Genomic DNA, 21,026 nt, shown 5'->3' with positions numbered 1-21,026 from the left:
ATGCTCTTCAATCGAACGCTGCTTGCACCCGCCCGCCCGACTAGAATCACTACTCTCGGCGGGTCTGACTTAGAATATGTGGACAACTACAAATACCTTGGTGTCTGGTTAGACCGTAAACTCTCCTTCCAGACTCACATTGAGCATCTCCAATCCAAAGTTAAATCTAGAATCGGCATCCTATTTCGCAACAAAGCCTCCTTCACTAATGCTGCCAAACATGCCCTGATTATCCTACCGATCCTTGACTTCGGCGATGTCATTTAAAAAATAGCCTCCAACACTCTACTCAGCAAATTGGATGTAGTCTATCACAGTGCCATCCGCTTTGTCACCAAAGCCCCATATACTACCCACCATTGTGACCTGTACGCTCTCGTTGGCTGGCCCTCACTACATATTCGTCGCCAAACCCACTGGCTCCAGGTCATCTATAAATCACTGCTAGGCAAATCCCCGCCTTATCTTAGCTCATTGGTCACCATAGCAACACCCACCCGTAGTCTGCGCACCAGCAGGTATATCTCACTGGTCATCCCCAAAGCCAACACCTCCTTTGGCCGCCATTCCTTCCAGTTCTCTGCTGCCAATGACTGGAACGAATTGCAAAAATCTCTGAAGCTGGAGACTCTTATCTCCCTCACTAACTTTAAGCATCAGTTGTCAGAGCAGCTTACCGATCACTGCACCTGTTCACAGCCCATCTGTAATTAGCCCACCCAACTACCTCATCCCCATATTGTTATTTATTTTGCTCATTTGGACCCCAGTATCTCTATTTGCACACCATCTTCTGCACATCTATCATTCCAGTGTTAATACTAAATTGTAATTATTTTGCACTATGGCCTATTTATTGCCTTACCTCCATAACTTGCTACATTTGCACACACTGTATATAGACTTTCTATTGTGTTATTGACTGTACGTTGTGTTTACCCCATATGTAACTCTGTGGTGTTGTTTTTATCGCACTGCTTTGCTTTATCTTGGACAGGTCGCAGTTGTAAATGAGAACTTGTTCTCAACTGGCTTACCTGGTTAAATAAAGGTGAAATAAATAAATAAAAAATGAAATAAGTAGATCAGACAAAGGCAGGAATGTGTTCCTGGTCCGCCCTGCCCAGCGTTTCTACCAGCTATGTAGATCGTCTTTGATCCCGTAGTATAGGTCCCCTGTAGCTCAGTTGGTAGAGCATGGCGCTTGCAACGCCAGCGTTGTGGGTTCGTTTCCCACGGGGGGCCAGTATGAAAAATGTATGCACTCACTAACTGTAAGTCACTCTGGATAAGAGCATCTGCTAAATGACTAAAATGTCAATGTAAAATGTAGAGGAACCAGTCCAGTCAGTCTAGAGTTCAGGACATTCTGACTGAACATAATAGATCCCTAGCCAGCAGGAAAATACAAGCCTGTCAAACCATTATTAGTCCTGGTCAACCAGTAACACATCCTCAATAGGAGGCCTCCAATAGCTCATTAGACCCTAAATGATACATACACAAGCATATAGAAATACCTTTAAAATAGCTGTCCAGTGTTTCCAGATTTCTATGAAATATGACCTATAATGAATTACAACATGAGTGAAATAGTTTTACATCCAAAAATGGTAATTAAGTATGTATGTTAAAAAGCAGCTTGTCTGTGTTTGAATGGTGTGGGCTTACTGCAACAACAGAATGGTGTGGGTGTAAATGGCTGATCAGCCACCTCGGTGATAATGAGAAGTCTCCTCTATGAGGAACTATGAGACGTCTCCTCTGAGGAAATGGCAAGCATTTTTGAAACAGTCTGTTTGAGATACAACTTTGAGGTGGGGTTTTTGAAGTGTTTTTTTTTCTGTAATTTATGCTTTGGCCACAAATATGAGTATAGGACAAGTCAACAACATTATTTGGGTTTGAGTTAACAGATTATGAGCTATTAAAAGTGAGATTTTCACTGGACAGTTACTTTAAGATTTCCTCCATAAACATATCAGATGAACCGTAAGGTTACAGAGACATGTTTGTAAATATGGAAATGTACCTCCTCCCACATCAGGACTTACATCCTGAAAATACAACTTGAACTTTAAATCCTGTAGGAAATTCTCTCTCCATGGTAGTTGTATTTGACTGTGTATTAGTATGCACTATATATATTTTTTTTTAATAAGGTACACTAAACAGGTACACATAGACAGAGAATCAAGTGACAAGGCCAAACAAGTTCCCTTCCCATCCACAGGACTTCCCCAACCCAAAGTTAGATTAGTGGTTCACAATAGCAGTCTTTTTACAGAGTCATACATTTGATGAAAGAGCAAATATGTTTATTTTTCTCGCCCCATGCATGAGTCCTACATATATTTCCATGTTTTTAATGTCCATGAATGATAGCAGCCACTGCTGTCTGCTTAAAGAATGAGGAGCCTGCCAACGTGATACTATCATTCTTTGGTCTGCTGTCAAGCCAGCCAAATAGGTCTAAAGTAGTGTCTTCATTTAACAATAAAATAGATGGGGAACATGGTACATTTCTACCCATTATGTCAGAAAGACAGGATGAAACACAACTTGAGAAATGTAAAGCGCCTGGGCACTCCCAAATCATATGAAAGAATGTATCAGGAGCCCACTGAGGGCACAGAGAGCAACTTGGGGATTGTCTAGCTTTCATGCAGTAGAATCCTAACTTCAAATTGGTGTGTAACTCTGACATCATGCATGGATTTATATGGACGATTAGTGTTGGATGTTAGGATATGGTCCTGTGTAAACTGTAGTGGTTAGTATGGGATTGAATCTGTATTATTCTGTATGGTTGTTTCTGTAGTCCGTCCTCCCCCTAGCCCTGTTATCTTAATCCTGCTGCTAAGTCAACAGGAAACACTGCATTAATGGTAATGTTTGTGTTTTGCGTGTGTGTTGTTTGTATGCTGTGCATGTGTGTGTGCTTACGCTGCTGCTACTCTGTTTATTATATATCCTGATTGCCTAGTCACTTTTACCCTTACCCACATGTACATACTGTATTACATCAATTACCTCAACTACCTCGTACCCGGCACAGGTACTCCTTCTATATAGCCTAATTATTGTTTTTATTGTGTTACTATTTCCTTTTTTATTTAGCAAATATTTGTCTTACTTTTTAACTTTGCATTGTTGTGACCAATAACATTTGATTCGTGTTCTACTCCTCCAGGCACCAATGAGTCTGCGTTTGACCAGCTGGTTCTGACTCTGGCCTGGGACCGGGTGGACATCGCCAAGAACCATGTGTTCGTCTATGGACAACAGCTACTGGTACGTCTGTCTGTGTGGCTGGCTGGCTGGCTCTCTCTGTCTGTGTGGCTGGCTAGCTGGCTGGCTGGCTGGCTGGCTGTCTCTCTCGTGTCTCTGTCTCTGGCTGGCTGGCTGGCTAGTTGTCTGTCTGTCAAGACTGCATCTATTATGAATGTGCTGTTCACCAGTATCAGCCTAAATGAAAACCTTTAATTTAAACCCCAAATATCTCCTAAGCTAGCCACTCCAGAGTCAGTGGTCCTATATGACCCAAGGGACAGGCTACAGGAAGGCTGCCAGTAGACTGTTTATTTTGACTAATCTGAACTGGTCTGGTATATTTATTCAGGATATAGAAACGTCCAGTCACTTGTTAGTGCAGTCAATGTTGGATCCTTGTTGAGGTGTGTGTGTGTGTGTGTGTGTGTGTGTGTGTGTGTGTGTGCGGGCGCAGGTGGGTTCGTTGGAGCAGGCCATGCTGGATGCCTTAGTGATGGACCGTGTGGAGTTTGTAAAGCTCCTGATTGAGAATGGAGTCAGCATGCACAGGTTCCTTACCATCACACGACTGGAGGAGCTATACAACACGGTAACACACATACACACACACACACACAGCTCACCAATTTCACACACATACACATAATGATGCTCCACAGGGCTCTATGCTGGTACCATTACTGTTCTCATCACACGTGCAACCTCTCGAATCTAACGTTTGATTTGTATTCTGTCAAAATCATTTCTAAATGGTCTGTTTGTCCATGGTCCTGCTGGGCATCGTGTTTTTATCTGTGTCTTTTCTGTTCCAGAAACAGTCCCCTACCAATCCAACGCTCTTCAACCTTGTAAGGGATGTCAAACAGGTACACCTTTGACTTCCTGTCAACCATTGATTGTCAATAAAGTTTTTATTAAATTGAACAATAGTAATTGATGATGATGGTGTTGTTGATTAGATTAGTATGGCTCACTATGACTCTTATTATGATTCTTTCCAGGGTAATCTCCCCCCTAACTACAAGATGACGTTAATTGACATTGGCCTGGTGATAGAGTTCCTGATGGGCGGGACTTACAGGTGCAACTACACCAGGAAACGCTTCAGGATCATCTACAACAATCTCCACGGCAACAGCAGGGTAAGGGTTAACGGTTAGTGTTAAGGGTTGAAGATTACAGGTTAAAAGGTGAGGTCGCTTCAGGGTCAAGGGATAAACTAATTTTGATTTTGATCTTCCGGTTTCACTGATTGATTCACTTAGAGTAATGGTGAAGGTAAACTTTTCTCTATCTCTTTCTCTCGGTCTCGCTCCCTCCCTCACTCCCTCCTCTCTCTCCAGAGGTCAGGTCGCCACTCTGCGGGGCCTGGGTCCCACCTGAGGAAGAGCCAAGAGTCGTTCAGTATCCAGGCCGACAAGAAGGAAAAGACCAGGCACAACCACTTCATCAAGACTGCACAGCCATACAAACCCAAGGTACACACACAACACGGAGAGTCGTTTGAGAACACACTGGCTACGCCGATGACTGAGCTGTACCGTGCTATAAGGCTAGCAAGCATTAAAAATTACACCTCAATGGAAGAGAAGGTGAAGTAACTGAAGGAATGGGTGGCAGGTATCAACATGCTTCTTAATGTAAAAAAAATAGTATTTTTAACTAAGAATTTGCTATTCCAAAAATCCTCCCCAACCAGCTCCACTAATCCTGGGTTGACAGGCTGTTCCAGTTGTAACAAGCACAAAATACCATGGCTTCCACTTGGACAACTAACTCAGTGGGGAGTAGGGACCAACACATTGACCAGGCAGTGAAAAACGCTTCAAAGCGTCTCTATTTCATGACTGTGACTTGTGTGATGGCAAGGAACGGCCTGTCCACTGATGACCTTGTGGAGATCTACACCACTGTAATCCGACCATGCCTGGAGTATGCCAGTGTGTTGCTGGTGGGCTGCACAAAGAAGCAGCAAGATGCACTGGACAGGTTAGAGAAAAGGGCAAGCAAGATAATAACAAAAAAACCGAGACATCCCACTGACCCTTCCACCACTACAGTCATGGAGAGAGCAAGCAGCAGTAAGATTGGTCGTTGACATGCACCAACCTGACCACCGTCTACAGGATCTCCTACCACAGAGAATGGGAGATTACTGGCAGAGTACTCCGCAACCAGAACCAACTGTCCAGCATCAACGCAAGGACAAATAGGCTGAACATTTCTAATCAGACTTTTTAATAACAAAATGTGACTTTTTAAACTGTAATTTCTTGTAAGATAGGACCTTTTTAATTTAATGTAGTATTTTGTGTTTTTGAAGTATTGTCTAAATGTAACTGTGCATTCTGCATTACTCTTGTTGACTGCGAGCATGAATTAAATCAATCAATCAAATCAATACAAATCCAAGGTACACACATACACACGATCAGTCATACAAACCCACGCCACAGAACTGAGCCATCAGATTACATTAAACTCCCCCTCTCGACACCCACCCCTCTCCCTCTTAGTTGGAGTCGGCGACAGACCAGTCCAAGAAAAAAGCCAAGGAGGAGATAGTTGACATCGACGACCCGGAGACGCGCAGGTTCCCGTACCCGTTCAACGAACTGCTGATGTGGGCCGTCCTGATGAATAGGCAGAAGATGTCTCTGTTCTTCTGGAAGCATGGGGAGGAAAGCATGGCCAAGGCCCTGGTGGCCTGTAAACTCTGTCGCTCCATGGGCTATGAGGCCAAGAAGAGTGACGTGGTCGACGACACCTCTGAGGAACTCAAGGACTACTCAAAGTATGTATGACACATTACACACCAAATAACTATGACACTTCAATCCTCACTAATTCTCAGAGTATAATATGTGACAGATGACATACTAATACTTTGAGTACTCCAAGTATGACGCATTACTACTAGTAGTCACTAAAACGTAGTCACTAATACTCAAGGCTACTTGAAGTATGAGTATTACTGAGTATTAGTATGTAATGTGTCAGACTATTATTGTGAGTGAGGTGCTGACAATGAGGTGCTGTGTTGCAGTGACTGATGATGATGTTTATGATGGTGTTTTTAATGAGTTTGATACCCTGTTATGCGTGTCATGTTTGCAGTGATGATGATGTCTGGAGTAATGTAGATATTATTATTTTATAGTGAATTTGGCACTCTAGCAGTGGACCTCCTGGAACAGTCGTTCAGACAGGATGAAACCATGGCGATGAAGCTGCTGACCTACGAACTGAAGAACTGGAGTAACAGCACCTGTCTGAAGCTGGCAGTGTCGTCACGGTTACGACCCTTCGTGGCTCACACCTGTACCCAGCTGCTGCTGTCAGACATGTGGATGGGACAACTCAACATGAGGAAGAACTCCTGGTACAAGGTGACACTGCCCAGCAATGCAGTGTATACACACACACACACACACACACATAATGGTGTTCTACAGGGCTCTGTGCTTAGACGGTTATTATAGATGTATTATGTTTTTTTCTCATTTTTTTCTCATTCTCATTTTCCTGGTCCCTCCTGAGTAAACATAAATAAAAATATATAATAAATACATATAAAAACGAAATATAATCTGAATATAATAATCTATATATTTCTAGGTGATCCTCAGTATCCTGGTGCCTCCTGCCATCCTCCTGTTGGAGTTCAAGACAAAGGCAGAGATGTCCCACATCCCTCAGAGTCAGGACGCCCATCAAATGACCATGGAGGATAGCGAACACAACTTCCATAACACCACCGACAACATACAGATGGTCAGAATCAATATGACAGAGTTCATCACATCTGTTATCTTAGTTTATGTTGTATTTTCTTATCTTACTGTGTCTGTTCTGGCATGTACACTGGTGCTACTGGTATTCTGATGGTCCTGGTATTTAACTATGAGGGGTAGCTATGATGGTCCTGGGGCTTAGCTATGAGGGGTAGCTATGATGGTCCTGGGGATTTAGCTGTGAGGGGTAGCTATGATGGTCCTGGGGATTTAGCTGTGAGGGGTAGCTATGATGGTCCTGGGGATTTAGCTCTGAGGGGTAGCTATGATGGTCCTGGGGATTTAGCTGTGAGGGGTAGCTATGATGGTCCTGGGGATTTAGCTGTGAGGGGTAGCTATGATGGTCCTGGGGTTTAGCTATGAGGGGTAGCTATGATGGTCCTGGGGATTTAGCTGTGAGGGGTAGCTATGATGGTCCTGGGGATTTAGCTGTGAGGGGTAGCTATGATGGTCCTGGGATTTAGCTCTGAGGGGTAGCTATGATGGTCCTGGGGATTTAGCTCGGAGGGGTAGCTATGATGGTCCTGGGGATTTAGCTGTGAGGGGTAGCTATGATGGTCCTGGAATTTAGCTATGAGGGGTAGTTATATGAGAGAGAGGGTTGGACTGCAGTTCTCGCTTAATTGATGGTTTCTTAATTTCTGGTGCTGTAGTCTTTTCAGTCTACATGTATATACATGGACATATACACATACATATACATATGCGTACATGTCTATACAGTCTATTAAACATGCGTTATTAAACATGATTCTTCTCCAGGACGTGTTCAAGGAGGCGAAGGCGGATGACAACGTGGAGGTGAAGGATGAGGCGGAGACACAGGTCCGCTCCCGAAGACTTCCTCTAACCAGGAAGTTCTACGCCTTCTACCACGCCCCCATCGTCAAGTTCTGGTTCAACACGGTATGAAACCCTAGCCGCTAGACCAGGGTTCTTCAATTCCGGTCCTGGAGGGCCGAAACACTTCTGTTTTTCATTTCTACCTGGTAGTTAATTGCACTCACCTGGTGTCCCAGGTCTGAATTAGCCCCTGATTAGAAGGAGAGGATGAAAAACAGAGGTGTTTCGGCCCTCCAGGACCGGAATTGAAGAACCCTGCGCTAGACCCTACTTCTACCCCCTCCATGTGAACTGACCAGCAGAAACTCTGGGCCCTACTATGTTTAATGGTACAGCATAGTTCTGACCATCATGGTTCTCCCTGTGGAGCAGCTAAACAGCTTGAATGGAAGGGATGTTTCCTTTCTCCTCATGGGATATTTCCTGTATCCTGTCCTGTGTGTGTGTGTGTGTGGATGAGTTCGTTTTGCATCGCTCGGTGTCCCGGGTGGGTGGAGATTTCCCTTTAGAACCAATGTAATGTAATGGTCTGAAAATAAGCTAAACTCGTCCAGTGTGTGTACTCTGAGACCAGAGAGGGCTGACATGAAACGTGTTCGTGTTGAGAGGACAGAGGGAGGCTGGGGCGTGTGTGTACTTTTCCAGAGCTCTACCTCCCACCCCCTGCATACTTCTCACACACACACACACACACGTACCCTCAGGTGGTTTTCCAGATGCCCTGGCCTCATTTACATGTCCTGATAGCATCAGTAGAACAGGCCTTAACATAACTATTGCTGCTGTACCCAGATCAATGCGCTTATCTACCCCACAATCAACATCAACATAATGATGCTGCCTGCCACACAATGATCCTGCTCTGACTGCATATCTGTCACATCATGATTTCTGCTTCCACATAATCACCCCTGCCTGCCTCAGTCAGCACTGATCCCAACACTGATCAGTCTCAGTTTAGTCATGGCCCGCCAACTGCCCCACACACCCTACCTAACCCCCGGGGCCATAGTTAGAATGACTGATGTCTAGGGGGGTGGGGGGGTTCTGTATAATGGCTGAGAGGTGTTGTTGAATGCTGTAGTTTCCTTCACTTCAAGCTTCACTAGTCAGGCTCACAGTGTTCACCTCTAAAAAGACCTGGGGGTATGTCACAAACCAGGAACAAAGTAGGACTGCTGATATAATGACTCATACAGATCAGCCTTTTTAAACCCCTCCTCTGGTAGCCCTAAACTAGCACACCTATTTTACCTCGGCGAGGGCTTGATGATTAGTTGACAAGTTGATTCAGGTGTGCTAATTCTGGAATATCTGGGGAAAGGTTTGAAAAGGGCTAATATAGATTATGAATTAAATAAGAATATATGGACGGGGGGGACCTGATCCTAGATCAGCACTTTTAATGTTAATATGGGCCCTGGGCGTTGTCTTGGACAAAGGTTTAGTAACCACATAGCAGCTTTACTCTATGTGGGTCATTCTGTATTAGAGCCTTGGTGTACAGGGGTGTGTGTGTTAAGGTGAGTGTTGTCACGATACCAGTATCACAATACTACAATACCAGATTTTCATTGACAAAAAAACAAAACACAAAGCAGACTTCTGTGGCGCTGTTGTAAAACAGTGTGCTATAGCTTGCAAAATAAACAAATGTGACTGTGACAACATAAGGCAGTTTTTTTCCAACATGAGGACGGTTTTCCTCAAGAGATGAAGTCAGCTTGTTTCCTTTCCTTCCTTCCTTACTGGTTTCACAGTACTGGTATCGTGATAACACTAATTAAGGTGTATGTGTGTTGTGTGTCTTCTGGCTAGCTGGCGTACATTTGTGGATCTGTATAATAACCTGTGTTAGGTATGTAAAGGTGTGTGTCGAGGGTCTGTATCATAGCCTGTGTTAGGTATGTAAAGGTGTGGGTCTGTATAATAGCCTGTGTTAGGTATGTAAAGGTGTGTGTCGAGGGTCTGTATCATAGCCTGTGTTAGGTATGTAAAGGTGTGGGTCTGTATAATAGCCTGTGTTAGGTATGTAAAGGTGTGGGTCTGTATAATAGCCTGTGTTAGGTATGTAAAGGTGTGGGTCTGTATAATAGCCTGTGTTAGGTATGTAAAGGTGTGGGTCTGTATAATAGCCTGTGTTAGGTATGTAAAGGTGTGTGTCGTGGGTCTGTATAATAGCCTGTGTTAGGTATGTAAAGCTGTGGGTCTGTATAATAGCCTGTGTTAGGTATGTAAAGCTGTGTGTCGTGGGTCTGTATAATAGCCTGTGTTAGGTATGTAAAGCTGTGTGTCGTGGGTCTGTATAATAGCCTGTGTTAGGTATGTAAAGCTGTGTGTCGTGGGTCTGTATAATAGCCTGTGTTAGGTATGTAAAGCTGTGGGTCTGTATAATAGCCTGTGTTAGGTATGTAAAGCTGTGTGTCGTGGGTCTGTATAATAGCCTGTGTTAGGTATGTAAAGCTGTGTGTCGTGGGTCTGTATAATAGCCTGTGTTAGGTATGTAAAGCTGTGTGTCGTGGGCCTGTATAATAGCCTGTGTTAGGTATGTAAAGCTGTGTGTCGTGGGTCTGTATAATAGCCTGTGTTAGGTATGTAAAGCTGTGTGTCGTGGGTCTGTATAATAGCCTGTGTTAGGTATGTAAAGCTGTGTGTAAAGGTGTGGGTCTGTATAATAGCCTGTGTTAAGTATGTAAAGGTGTGTATCGTGGGCCTGTATAATAGCCTGTGTTAGGTATGTAAAGCTGTGTGTAAAGGTGTGGGTCTGTATAATAGCCTGTGTTAGGTATGTAAAGGTGTGGGTCTGTATAATAGCCTGTGTTAGGTATGTAAAGGTGTGTATCGTGGGTCTGTATAATAGCCTGTGTTAGGTATGTAAAGGTGTGGGTCTGTATAATAGCCTGTGTTAGGTATGTAAAGGTGTGTATCGTGGGCCTGTATAATAGCCTGTGTTAGGTATGTAAAGGTGTGTGTAAAGGTGTGGGTCTGTATAATAGCCTGTGTTAAGTATGTAAAGGTGTGTATCGTGGGCCTGTATAATAGCCTGTGTTAGGTATGTAAAGGTGTGGGTCTGTATAATAGCCTGTGTTAGGTATGTAAAGGTGTGGGTCTGTATAATAGCCTGTGTTAGGTATGTAAAGGTGTGGGTCTGTATAATAGCCTGTGTTAGGTATGTAAAGGTGTGGGTCTGTATAATAGCCTGTGTTAGGTATGTAAAGGTGTGGGTCTGTATAATAGCCTGTGTTAGGTATGTAAAGGTGTGTATCGTGGGCCTGTATAATAGCCTGTGTTAGGTATGTAAAGGTGTGTATCGTGGGCCTGTATAATATCCTGTGTTAGGTATGTAAAGGTGTGTATCGTGGGTCTGTATAATAGCCTGTGTTAGGTATGTAAAGGTGTGTATCGTGGGTCTGTATAATAGCCTGTGTTAGGTATGTAAAGGTGTGTATCGTGGGTCTGTATAATAGCCTGTGTTAGGTATGTAAAGCTGTGTATCGTGGGTCTGTATAATAGCCTGTGTTAGGTATGTAAAGCTGTGTATCGTGGGCCTGTATAATAGCCTGTGTTAGGTATGTAAAGGTGTGTATCGTGGGTCTGTATAATAGCCTGTGTTAGGTATGTAAAGGTGTGTATCGTGGGCCTGTATAATAGCCTGTGTTAGGTATGTAAAGGTGTGTATCGTGGGTCTGTATAATAGCCTGTGTTAGGTATGTAAAGGTGTGTATCGTGGGTCTGTATAATAGCCTGTGTTAGGTATGTAAAGCTGTGTATCGTGGGTCTGTATAATAGCCTGTGTTAGGTATGTAAAGCTGTGTGTCGTGGGTCTGTATAATAGCCTGTGTTAGGTATGTAAAGCTGTGTGTCGTGGGTCTGTATAATAGCCTGTGTTAGGTATGTAAAGCTGTGTGTCGTGGGTCTGTATAATAGCCTGTGTTAGGTATGTAAAGCTGTGTGTCGTGGGCCTGTATAATAGCCTGTGTTAGGTATGTAAAGCTGTGTGTCGTGGGTCTGTATAATAGCCTGTGTTAGGTATGTAAAGCTGTGTGTCGTGGGTCTGTATAATAGCCTGTGTTAGGTATGTAAAGCTGTGTGTAAAGGTGTGGGTCTGTATAATAGCCTGTGTTAAGTATGTAAAGGTGTGTATCGTGGGCCTGTATAATAGCCTGTGTTAGGTATGTAAAGCTGTGTGTAAAGGTGTGGGTCTGTATAATAGCCTGTGTTAGGTATGTAAAGGTGTGGGTCTGTATAATAGCCTGTGTTAGGTATGTAAAGGTGTGTATCGTGGGTCTGTATAATAGCCTGTGTTAGGTATGTAAAGGTGTGGGTCTGTATAATAGCCTGTGTTAGGTATGTAAAGGTGTGTATCGTGGGCCTGTATAATAGCCTGTGTTAGGTATGTAAAGGTGTGTGTAAAGGTGTGGGTCTGTATAATAGCCTGTGTTAAGTATGTAAAGGTGTGTATCGTGGGCCTGTATAATAGCCTGTGTTAGGTATGTAAAGGTGTGGGTCTGTATAATAGCCTGTGTTAGGTATGTAAAGGTGTGGGTCTGTATAATAGCCTGTGTTAGGTATGTAAAGGTGTGGGTCTGTATAATAGCCTGTGTTAGGTATGTAAAGGTGTGGGTCTGTATAATAGCCTGTGTTAGGTATGTAAAGGTGTGGGTCTGTATAATAGCCTGTGTTAGGTATGTAAAGGTGTGTATCGTGGGCCTGTATAATAGCCTGTGTTAGGTATGTAAAGGTGTGTATCGTGGGCCTGTATAATATCCTGTGTTAGGTATGTAAAGGTGTGTATCGTGGGTCTGTATAATAGCCTGTGTTAGGTATGTAAAGGTGTGTATCGTGGGTCTGTATAATAGCCTGTGTTAGGTATGTAAAGGTGTGTATCGTGGGTCTGTATAATAGCCTGTGTTAGGTATGTAAAGCTGTGTATCGTGGGTCTGTATAATAGCCTGTGTTAGGTATGTAAAGCTGTGTATCGTGGGCCTGTATAATAGCCTGTGTTAGGTATGTAAAGGTGTGTATCGTGGGTCTGTATAATAGCCTGTGTTAGGTATGTAAAGGTGTGTATCGTGGGCCTGTATAATAGCCTGTGTTAGGTATGTAAAGGTGTGTATCGTGGGTCTGTATAATAGCCTGTGTTAGGTATGTAAAGGTGTGTATCGTGGGTCTGTATAATAGCCTGTGTTAGGTATGTAAAGCTGTGTATCGTGGGTCTGTATAATAGCCTGTGTTAGGTATGTAAAGCTGTGTATCGTGGGCCTGTATAATAGCCTGTGTTAGGTATGTAAAGGTGTGTATCGTGGGTCTGTATAATATCCTGTGTTAGGTATGTAAAGGTGTGTATCGTGGGTCTGTATAATAGCCTGTGTTAGGTATGTAAAGGTGTGTATCGTGGGTCTGTATAATAGCCTGTGTTAGGTATGTAAAGGTGTGTATCGTGGGTCTGTATAATAGCCTGTGTTAGGTATGTAAAGGTGTGTATCGTGGGTCTGTATAATAGCCTGTGTTAGGTATGTAAAGCTGTGTATCGTGGGTCTGTATAATAGCCTGTGTTAGGTATGTAAAGGTGTGTATCGTGGGTCTGTATAATAGCCTGTGTTAGGTATGTAAAGGTGTGTATCGTGGGTCTGTATAATAGCCTGTGTTAGGTATGTAAAGGTGTGTATCGTGTGTCTGTATAATAGCCTGTGTTAGGTATGTAAAGGTGTGTATCGTGGGCCTGTATAATAGCCTGTGTTAGGTATGTAAAGGTGTGGGTCTGTATAATAGCCTGTGTTAGGTATGTAAAGGTGTGTATCGTGGGCCTGTATAATAGCCTGTGTTAGGTATGTAAAGGTGTGTATCGTGGGCCTGTATAATAGCCTGTGTTAGGTATGTAAAGCTGTGTGTCGTGGGTCTGTATAATAGCCTGTGTTAGGTATGTAAAGGTGTGTATCGTGGGTCTGTATAATAGCCTGTGTTAGGTATGTAAAGGTGTGTATCGTGGGCCTGTATAATAGCCTGTGTAAAGGTAAGTGTTGTCTCCTGGCTAGCTGGCGTACCTGGGCTTTCTGATGCTGTACTCGTTTGTGGTTCTGGTCCGGATGCCCGAGTTTCCGTCTCCTCAAGAGTGGGTGGTCATCCTCTACATATTCACCTCCGCCATCGAGAAGATACGAGAGGTACGCTAATGCTGCTCCCTACTCTCTAGGTCAATATGGTTATGTTCCAATTGGCACCGTATTTACTATATAGTGCACTGCTTTTGACAGTGCACTCTGTAGGGAATGTTCCCTTCATTAGTATGAGAAGAACAAGACACTTACCCAGCTATCTTTGGCTCTCAGAGGATTCAATACAATTTAGTATAGTTCAGTTTGCTTTAAAAAAGGTCCTTATTCCTTATTCTTCTAGTCGACAGCTTAAACAGAGAAGTACTGAGCCCCCATTCACGTTGGTAGAATATCTATCTCAATTTCTATCACTATTTGTTTACATTTTTTCTGTCTGCATGTTATTGTTGATTTGATTTGAGCTCTCAGTTTACGCGAGGCACTCATCTCCTATTTCTGTGTCCTGTTTTCTGTTCTGTTTCTTTCTTTGTAGATGTTTATGTCTGAAGCTGGGAAGATTAGCCAGAAGGTTAAAGTCTGGTTCAGTGACTATTTTAACCTCTCAGACTTCCTGGCTATTGTCACCTTCTTTGTGGGCTTTGGATTGAGGATAGGAGGAGAGGATGTGCTTGTCCCGGGCCGGACTGTGTATTGCTTGAATATCATCTTCTGGTACGTGAGACTCCTAGATATTCTGGCAGTCAACCAGCAAGCAGGACCGTATGTGATGATGATCGGTAAAATGGTGAGTTCATTTTTTTCGAATGCTTTACTAATCCAAATTAATTTTTCAACTGTGTAATATACATTTCAATGTATATCTCCCGAGTGGCGCAGTGGTCTAAGGCACTGCATCGCAGTGCTAGCTGTGCCACTAGAGATCCTGGTTCGAATCCAGGCTCTGTCGTAGCCGGCTGCGACCTGGAGACCCATGGGGCGGCACACAATTGGCCCAGCGTCGTCCAGGGTAGGGGAGGGAATGGCCGGCAGGGATGTAGCTCAGTTGGTAGAGCATGGCGTTTGTGTATGAAAAAATTAAATAAAAAAATAATAATGTTTGTACTCACTAACTGTAAGTCGCTCTGGATAAGAGCGTCTGCTAAATGACTAAAATGTAAATATCTAAATGTTTTATATATCAATGATAATGTATATCAACATATTTTATATAGTGATGATAATGTCAATATCTATTACAATTGAGTTGTCAATTAAATTGTCTATTACAATTACATTATATTAAATATAGAGCTGACATTGTACAGGTAACTGCCAAAATAAAGGAAACACCAACATATAGAGACATTGAACACTAGTCACTTTAACAATGTTTACATACTGTTTTACCCACTTTTAGAGCCCTGCACAGGCATGAATTTTAAGTCCAAGCTCTACCCATGCTCGTGACGTTCAGGCCTTACCCTACCCAGGCCCGATTGCTTCTGCCAAATTAAGAGCCGGCCCTGCCCGAAACCAGAAATAACTTCCTCTGTTAGTAAATCCCTTAGCTGCTCCTCTCTGTCTGTCACTCGCTCCCTGCGCGAAGCTTGCTCTGTGCATGTACACTGCGAGTAGCCATAGCAACGGCTCCACTTGGGCTGCTCTGCTCAATGAAGAGACATAAGAGAGCATTCTCTAAACTCTGACAAAACTCAAGGAACATTATTATTTTCTCTGAAATAATCTCTCCTGTCGTATATATTTGACGAGGTTGAAGCGCTTCTGACACCATGGTATGATCTTAGTCAGATATGACTGTACTGCGCAGTAGAACACGCGCAAATGGCTCCGCTTCCAAATATTAGTGATCAATTTAGTGATACCTGAGCCCTGCCCGTAGTTATTGATGAAGAAACAGGCCCCACCTGGCCCTAATGTTGGGGCCCGTCGGGGTCAAGTAGCAGAGCTCTACCCAATTTAAATGTATATACTGTATTCTAGTCATGGTTAATTCTATTTACAGTAACTACTGCTGTACACATCTTTTCTATTCATATACTGTCCATACACACTGAAAAATAGCGCAAAGAAACTAAGGGAACAATGTGTGTCTGTAAAAGGCTCTACACAGTCTACGCAACGGATCCGCAACCAATCCGACGGAGGTTTGTTTGCTTAGACTGTGAAATCACTGTGGAGTGCCTTTAAGAACAAGGTGAGAGGAGGGTAGCCTTTGACCAACTTATTTAGGTAATGGATGAAGGTAGATTGGATGGTTTTCACTCAATAGCACATCTCTAGGGTTCCATGCTGGTTTGGTTTGAAAGAGGATAATGATTGCAGGTGGGGGTATTTAAAGGGGTAGCCCTGGCTCTTTCATGTGGACATGATCTGGTTGATTACATTGAATGAGGTGTGTGGGGACCAACAGGTGGCAGGCTCCGCTCCAGGGTAGGAGGGATGTGGGAGGAGTTTTCTACGCACACTATTTAATATAATATAATATAATATGCCATTTAGCAGACGCTTTTATCCAAAGCGACTTACAGTCATGCGTGCATACATTTTATATTCCGGACTCTGATATTGCTCCTTCTGATATTTCTTAATTTCTTGTTTTTTAAAAAAAAGTTTTCGGATTATGTATGTATTGTTATTGTATTGCTAGATTTTACTGCCCTGTTGGAGCTAGAATGGTGTTTTGTTGATGGTGGTGGAAAATGTCTCAGGCACTGCTCCAGAATCTCCCATTAGTGTTCAATTGGGTTGAGATCTGGTGACTGACACACACACACACACACACAGACACACACACACACACACACTTTAAACTCCTTATACTCTTTTCAGACCCCTCTTTCAAAGTCAAGAAAGATATCTTCTAGCCATGGTAGCCAAAATAATGGCAACTGGGCATTTTTATTTGTATGTTAATTGCTTAATTAACTCAGGAACCACACCTGTGTGGGAGCACCTGCTTTCAATATACTTTGTATCCCACATTTATGCAAGTGTTTCCTTTAATTTGGCAGTTACCTCTATATATCAACATGTTTTGCATAGTGGCAATAATGTCTACTATCAACATGTTTTGATAGACTAGCACCAGTTCTTTTCATTCTGAGTCTGGAAATTCTCTCAGTATTTTCTGGGAACTTGGACGTTTATAGACCTGGTTAACTGCATGTACATGCCCTTAATATAGTGGTGGTAATGTATCTATTCATACAGATGGCCAGCATGTTTTATGTTGTTGTGATAATGTATAGGATAATGTGTATATTCCTCTAGGTGGCGCTGGTGTTGCGTTATGGCATGAAAGCCATCCTGTAATAATGTGTGTATATATTAGGATAATGATAATGTATAGGATAATGATTGTGTGTGTGTGTGTATATATATATATATATATATTCCTCTAGGTGGCCAATATGTTTTATATTGTGGTGATCATGGCGGTGGTGTTGTTGAGTTATGGTGTGCCCCGAAAAGCCATCCTGTACCCAAATGAGGAGCCCAGTTGGACGCTGCTCAAAGACGTGGTCTTCCAGCCATACTGGATGATGTACGGGGAAGTGTATGCATATGAAATCGACGGTAAGGAAGACGAGCCTAGTATAAACGACTACGATGGTAAGAGAGTTTTCTTAAGGATTCTCACCACGGCATGAGAAGCTGATTAGCACTGGAAATCAATCAAAAACCCATGTTTGGTCTAATCAACGCCTCGCACCACACAGTCACCTCACACAGTCGCTGTGTTACAAAATCTATTTATTTATTTATTTATATAGATTGAGATGCTAGTCCCTTGGTTGGAGAGGCATACGTTTCACTATGCCTATCCAGTTCTTTCATAAGTAATCAAGTCCCTAGGAGGTAGGGGCTAGGAGTTGATTGTGGACACAGCCAGTTGGCCCCTGTTAGGGGAGGTATAGCCAGCAATTGTAGGGAACAGCAGCTATTAACCAATCAGGGCTTTAGTTTAGGTTATTGTACACATGTGTCCAGATTTCTCTCTTGAGGCATGTCAAATGTAAGTGATTTGCTTAAAGTACAGGCTCAGTGCTTCAAAATGGTGTATCGTACACTGTAGTTGGAGGAAACATGGGAGTCAGCATGGCATTGTCCTCCAGAAATTAGTCTCTCTACTTAAACCCAGCTAAATTCAGGGCAGCAATGTTTTTGAGAGCTGTAGCAACACTTTTGCAGTTGTCCATAGCTTTATCTTTCCAAAAATCTGTGGTAAAGATGATCTATATACTTACCAGAGAAGAGCCCATTCTGTTATAGACAGAAGCCTGTGACATGACAGACCAATCAGGAATCGTATCTCAGCATACCCAACCACTCTAAAATCTCAGCCAATTATGACTAGCCAGGAAGGATCCTGTCTTTCTCCCTGTATCAGTGCTTTCTCCTTGGCTAAACTAGGCACAAAAAAAAGTAGAAAGCTTAATCTGGCTGTGCAAAACCAGTCCATGGAGCTTAGAGCTGTAGTTTGTGTGTGTATGTGTGTGTGAGAATGATCTACACTTGTCACTGTGTGTTTGGGATGTGTGTGAATGTAAGTGCGTGTGTTTTTTGTGTTTTGATGTGTGAAGCACCGCGTGTGTGTGTCTGACCCAGTCCCCTCTCTCCACAGTGTGTGCCAATAATAGTGAACCGAATGTGAAAAACCTGTGCTCAGCTTCAGTGTGGATCACTCCGTTCCTACAAGCAGTCTACCTCTTTGTCCAATACATACTGATAGTTAACCTTCTCATCGCCTTCTTCAAGTAAGACTACACACACACACACACACACACACACACACACACACCGGTGTTCTGTAGAGCACTCTGCTGTGACCAATACTATTCTCATTATTATTCATTAATAACATTATTATTATCATGTTTTTCCCCGATTTCTACATCACTGTGTATATCCATTTTGCAATCTCTCTCTCTTCTCCTCAGTAATGTGTACCTCCAAGTGATGTCAATCAGTAATCTGGTATGGAAGTATCAGAGGTATCATTTCGTCATGGCCTACCATGAGAAGCCAGTCCTCCCTCCTCCCCTCATCCTCCTCTCTCACCTAGTCTCTTTCTTCTCCTGCATCTGTCACAAGAGGAAGAAGGACAGTCACTCTTACGGACCAAGTACGGGAACTACCCATTTATCTCTCTAAAATGCAGATATGACAGAACCACTTGGTGATCTGCTCCTGTAAGTCGCTCTGGATAAGAGCGTCTGCTAAATGACTAAAATGTAAATGTAAAAAAATGTGATCAGCTAGAACAAGAGAGGACCTAGTACCGAGCTCTGGGGGACACCAGTAGTCTATGAACAGACTATAAAACGTATAAAGGTGTCCCAGGGCTCTCTAGTTTATCAGCAAAAAGATATGCAGCTACAATAAGTTATTTGAAAATGTTTACCAGAAGTTACATTGAGATCTGTAAAATGCCTTGTTGAAACTAAACTCTTCATCCTCTCCCTTTTTCCCCCTCTTTCCTTCCTTCCCTACCTCCTCCCTCCAGAGTTGTTTCTAACGGAGGAGGATCAGAAGAAGCTCCATGACTTTGAGGAGCAGTGTGTGGAGACGTACTTCCATGAGAAAAACGACCAGTTCCACTCAGGGAGCGAAGAGCGCATCCGCCTCACCTCTGACAGGTAACTGTTACCATAGTTACCGCTCACCACAGTTGTTATTTTACTCTTACATTGACAGTAACAGTCATAGTGTCTATATAACATAAGAGGATTAGGAGGTTAATTGAATAGTGAATGTTGAACTCTATGGCAACATATCAACAAAGTTCAATATTCAATAGATCTAGATTTTTTCCCCCTTTATCTCCTCAGGGTTGAGACGATGTGTATCCAGCTGAAGGAGGTCGGAAATCGAGTGAACTTCATCAAGCGTTCCCTCCACACGCTGGACTCCCAGATCGGCCACCTCCAGGACCTGTCAGCTCTGACAGTGGACACCCTGAAGACCCTGACCGCCCAGAGGGCCTCTGAGGCCAGCAAGGTCCACAACCAGATCACCAGGGAGCTCAGTCTGTCCAAGAACTTTGCCCCCAGCCTGGCCCCCACCCCCCAGGACCCTAACCCCCAATCCAAGGGGGTCAAACGCAGCGTGGGGGCCTACTTCGGTTCGTCTTTCCCCCAGGTGTCCGGGGTGGTGGTGGGGGGCAACTTGGCTGATTCTCTGTTTGGGAGTGGGGTGGAAGGGAGGTTGGAGATGCTGGGGCTGGGGAGGAGGCCTCCTGAGATGGGAATGGGGTTGGACTCAAACCCGCCCCTGACGCTCAGTCCCCCAGAGCAAAGAGGAGACTGGGCTGGGCTGGGGCACCAAGCTACTGCTGCTATAGAGGCTGGATCCTCCACAGGTGGCAGCGCCAGTGCCAGTCACAGTGCCTTCTCCCTCGTCCCAGCTCCAGCACCCCCTACTGTCAGTCCTCCAGAGCTGCGGCTACGCGGCCACTCCTTCACCCAGTGGCAGCTGACCCGTCCAGAGCAGCCGGGCCTCTCCGACTGCCCCTCCAGCCTGCCCAGCGTGCCCTCTGCTGGGGCTGCTTTCTACGTCAGCTCTACCCCCTCCCAGCCCTTCGGCTCCAGCCACCCAGAACTCAGCCTGCCTCTGCCAGACAAAGACACAACCTCTGCTTCCACCTCTGCCTTTGCTGTAGAGTTTGGTGCGTTTGTTGGTAAGTATAAGTGTGAGGAGAAAGACGAAGACACTAGCTGTGTGTACCCCACTATTGTTGTGTCCAAGACTTCTGACATTGCTCGCCCCATTTGCCTGCCTGCTTCCATTGAGAAACGGGAGGGAATTGGTGAGAAGGAGGGGAGGGGTGAGTTGGAGAGGAGGAGGAGTGAGAGAGGGGGGAGGGCGAAAGGGATGTGTGAGAGGGAGGGGAGGGCAGAGGGGGAGGGGTATGTGAATGAGGCATTTTGCAATGATGAGGGAAGATCCGAAGGAGTTCTGATTGGTGGTCAGGGCAGAAACGCTGAGCTTCCATTGGCTCCTGAGACCACCCGTCAGGCCGCCCCCTCGCCGCATGCTGACGCTCACAGGAACAGCCCCC

The 21,026-nt window shown here is 44.0% G+C and overlaps 1 protein-coding gene across 1 annotated transcript in view; it reads left to right on the top strand.

Annotated features, from left to right (window-relative positions):
- The window catches only part of LOC311111746 (transient receptor potential cation channel subfamily M member 7-like), a 69,273-nt gene that overhangs the window by 31,034 nt on the left and 17,213 nt on the right, over positions 1-21,026 (top strand). The window contains exons 11-26 of the mRNA XM_084154560.1: positions 3,194-3,294; positions 3,728-3,862; positions 4,086-4,139; positions 4,275-4,415; positions 4,617-4,751; positions 5,790-6,067; positions 6,434-6,662; positions 6,892-7,047; positions 7,830-7,973; positions 13,946-14,074; positions 14,499-14,750; positions 17,368-17,542; positions 18,591-18,723; positions 18,907-19,091; positions 19,473-19,605; positions 19,798-20,645. Of these exons, the coding sequence (XP_084010686.1) occupies positions 3,194-3,294; positions 3,728-3,862; positions 4,086-4,139; positions 4,275-4,415; positions 4,617-4,751; positions 5,790-6,067; positions 6,434-6,662; positions 6,892-7,047; positions 7,830-7,973; positions 13,946-14,074; positions 14,499-14,750; positions 17,368-17,542; positions 18,591-18,723; positions 18,907-19,091; positions 19,473-19,605; positions 19,798-20,645 (3,228 nt within the window). The remainder of the gene's footprint in view (positions 1-3,193; positions 3,295-3,727; positions 3,863-4,085; positions 4,140-4,274; positions 4,416-4,616; positions 4,752-5,789; positions 6,068-6,433; positions 6,663-6,891; positions 7,048-7,829; positions 7,974-13,945; positions 14,075-14,498; positions 14,751-17,367; positions 17,543-18,590; positions 18,724-18,906; positions 19,092-19,472; positions 19,606-19,797; positions 20,646-21,026) is intronic.

This window comes from Coregonus lavaretus (assembly GCF_964263955.1).
Source record: "Coregonus lavaretus genome assembly, chromosome: 37".
Taxonomy (NCBI): Eukaryota; Metazoa; Chordata; class Actinopteri; order Salmoniformes; family Salmonidae; genus Coregonus; species Coregonus lavaretus.
Note: the sequence above shows the minus strand (reverse complement) of the source record. Positions and strands in the feature narration are given on the sequence as shown.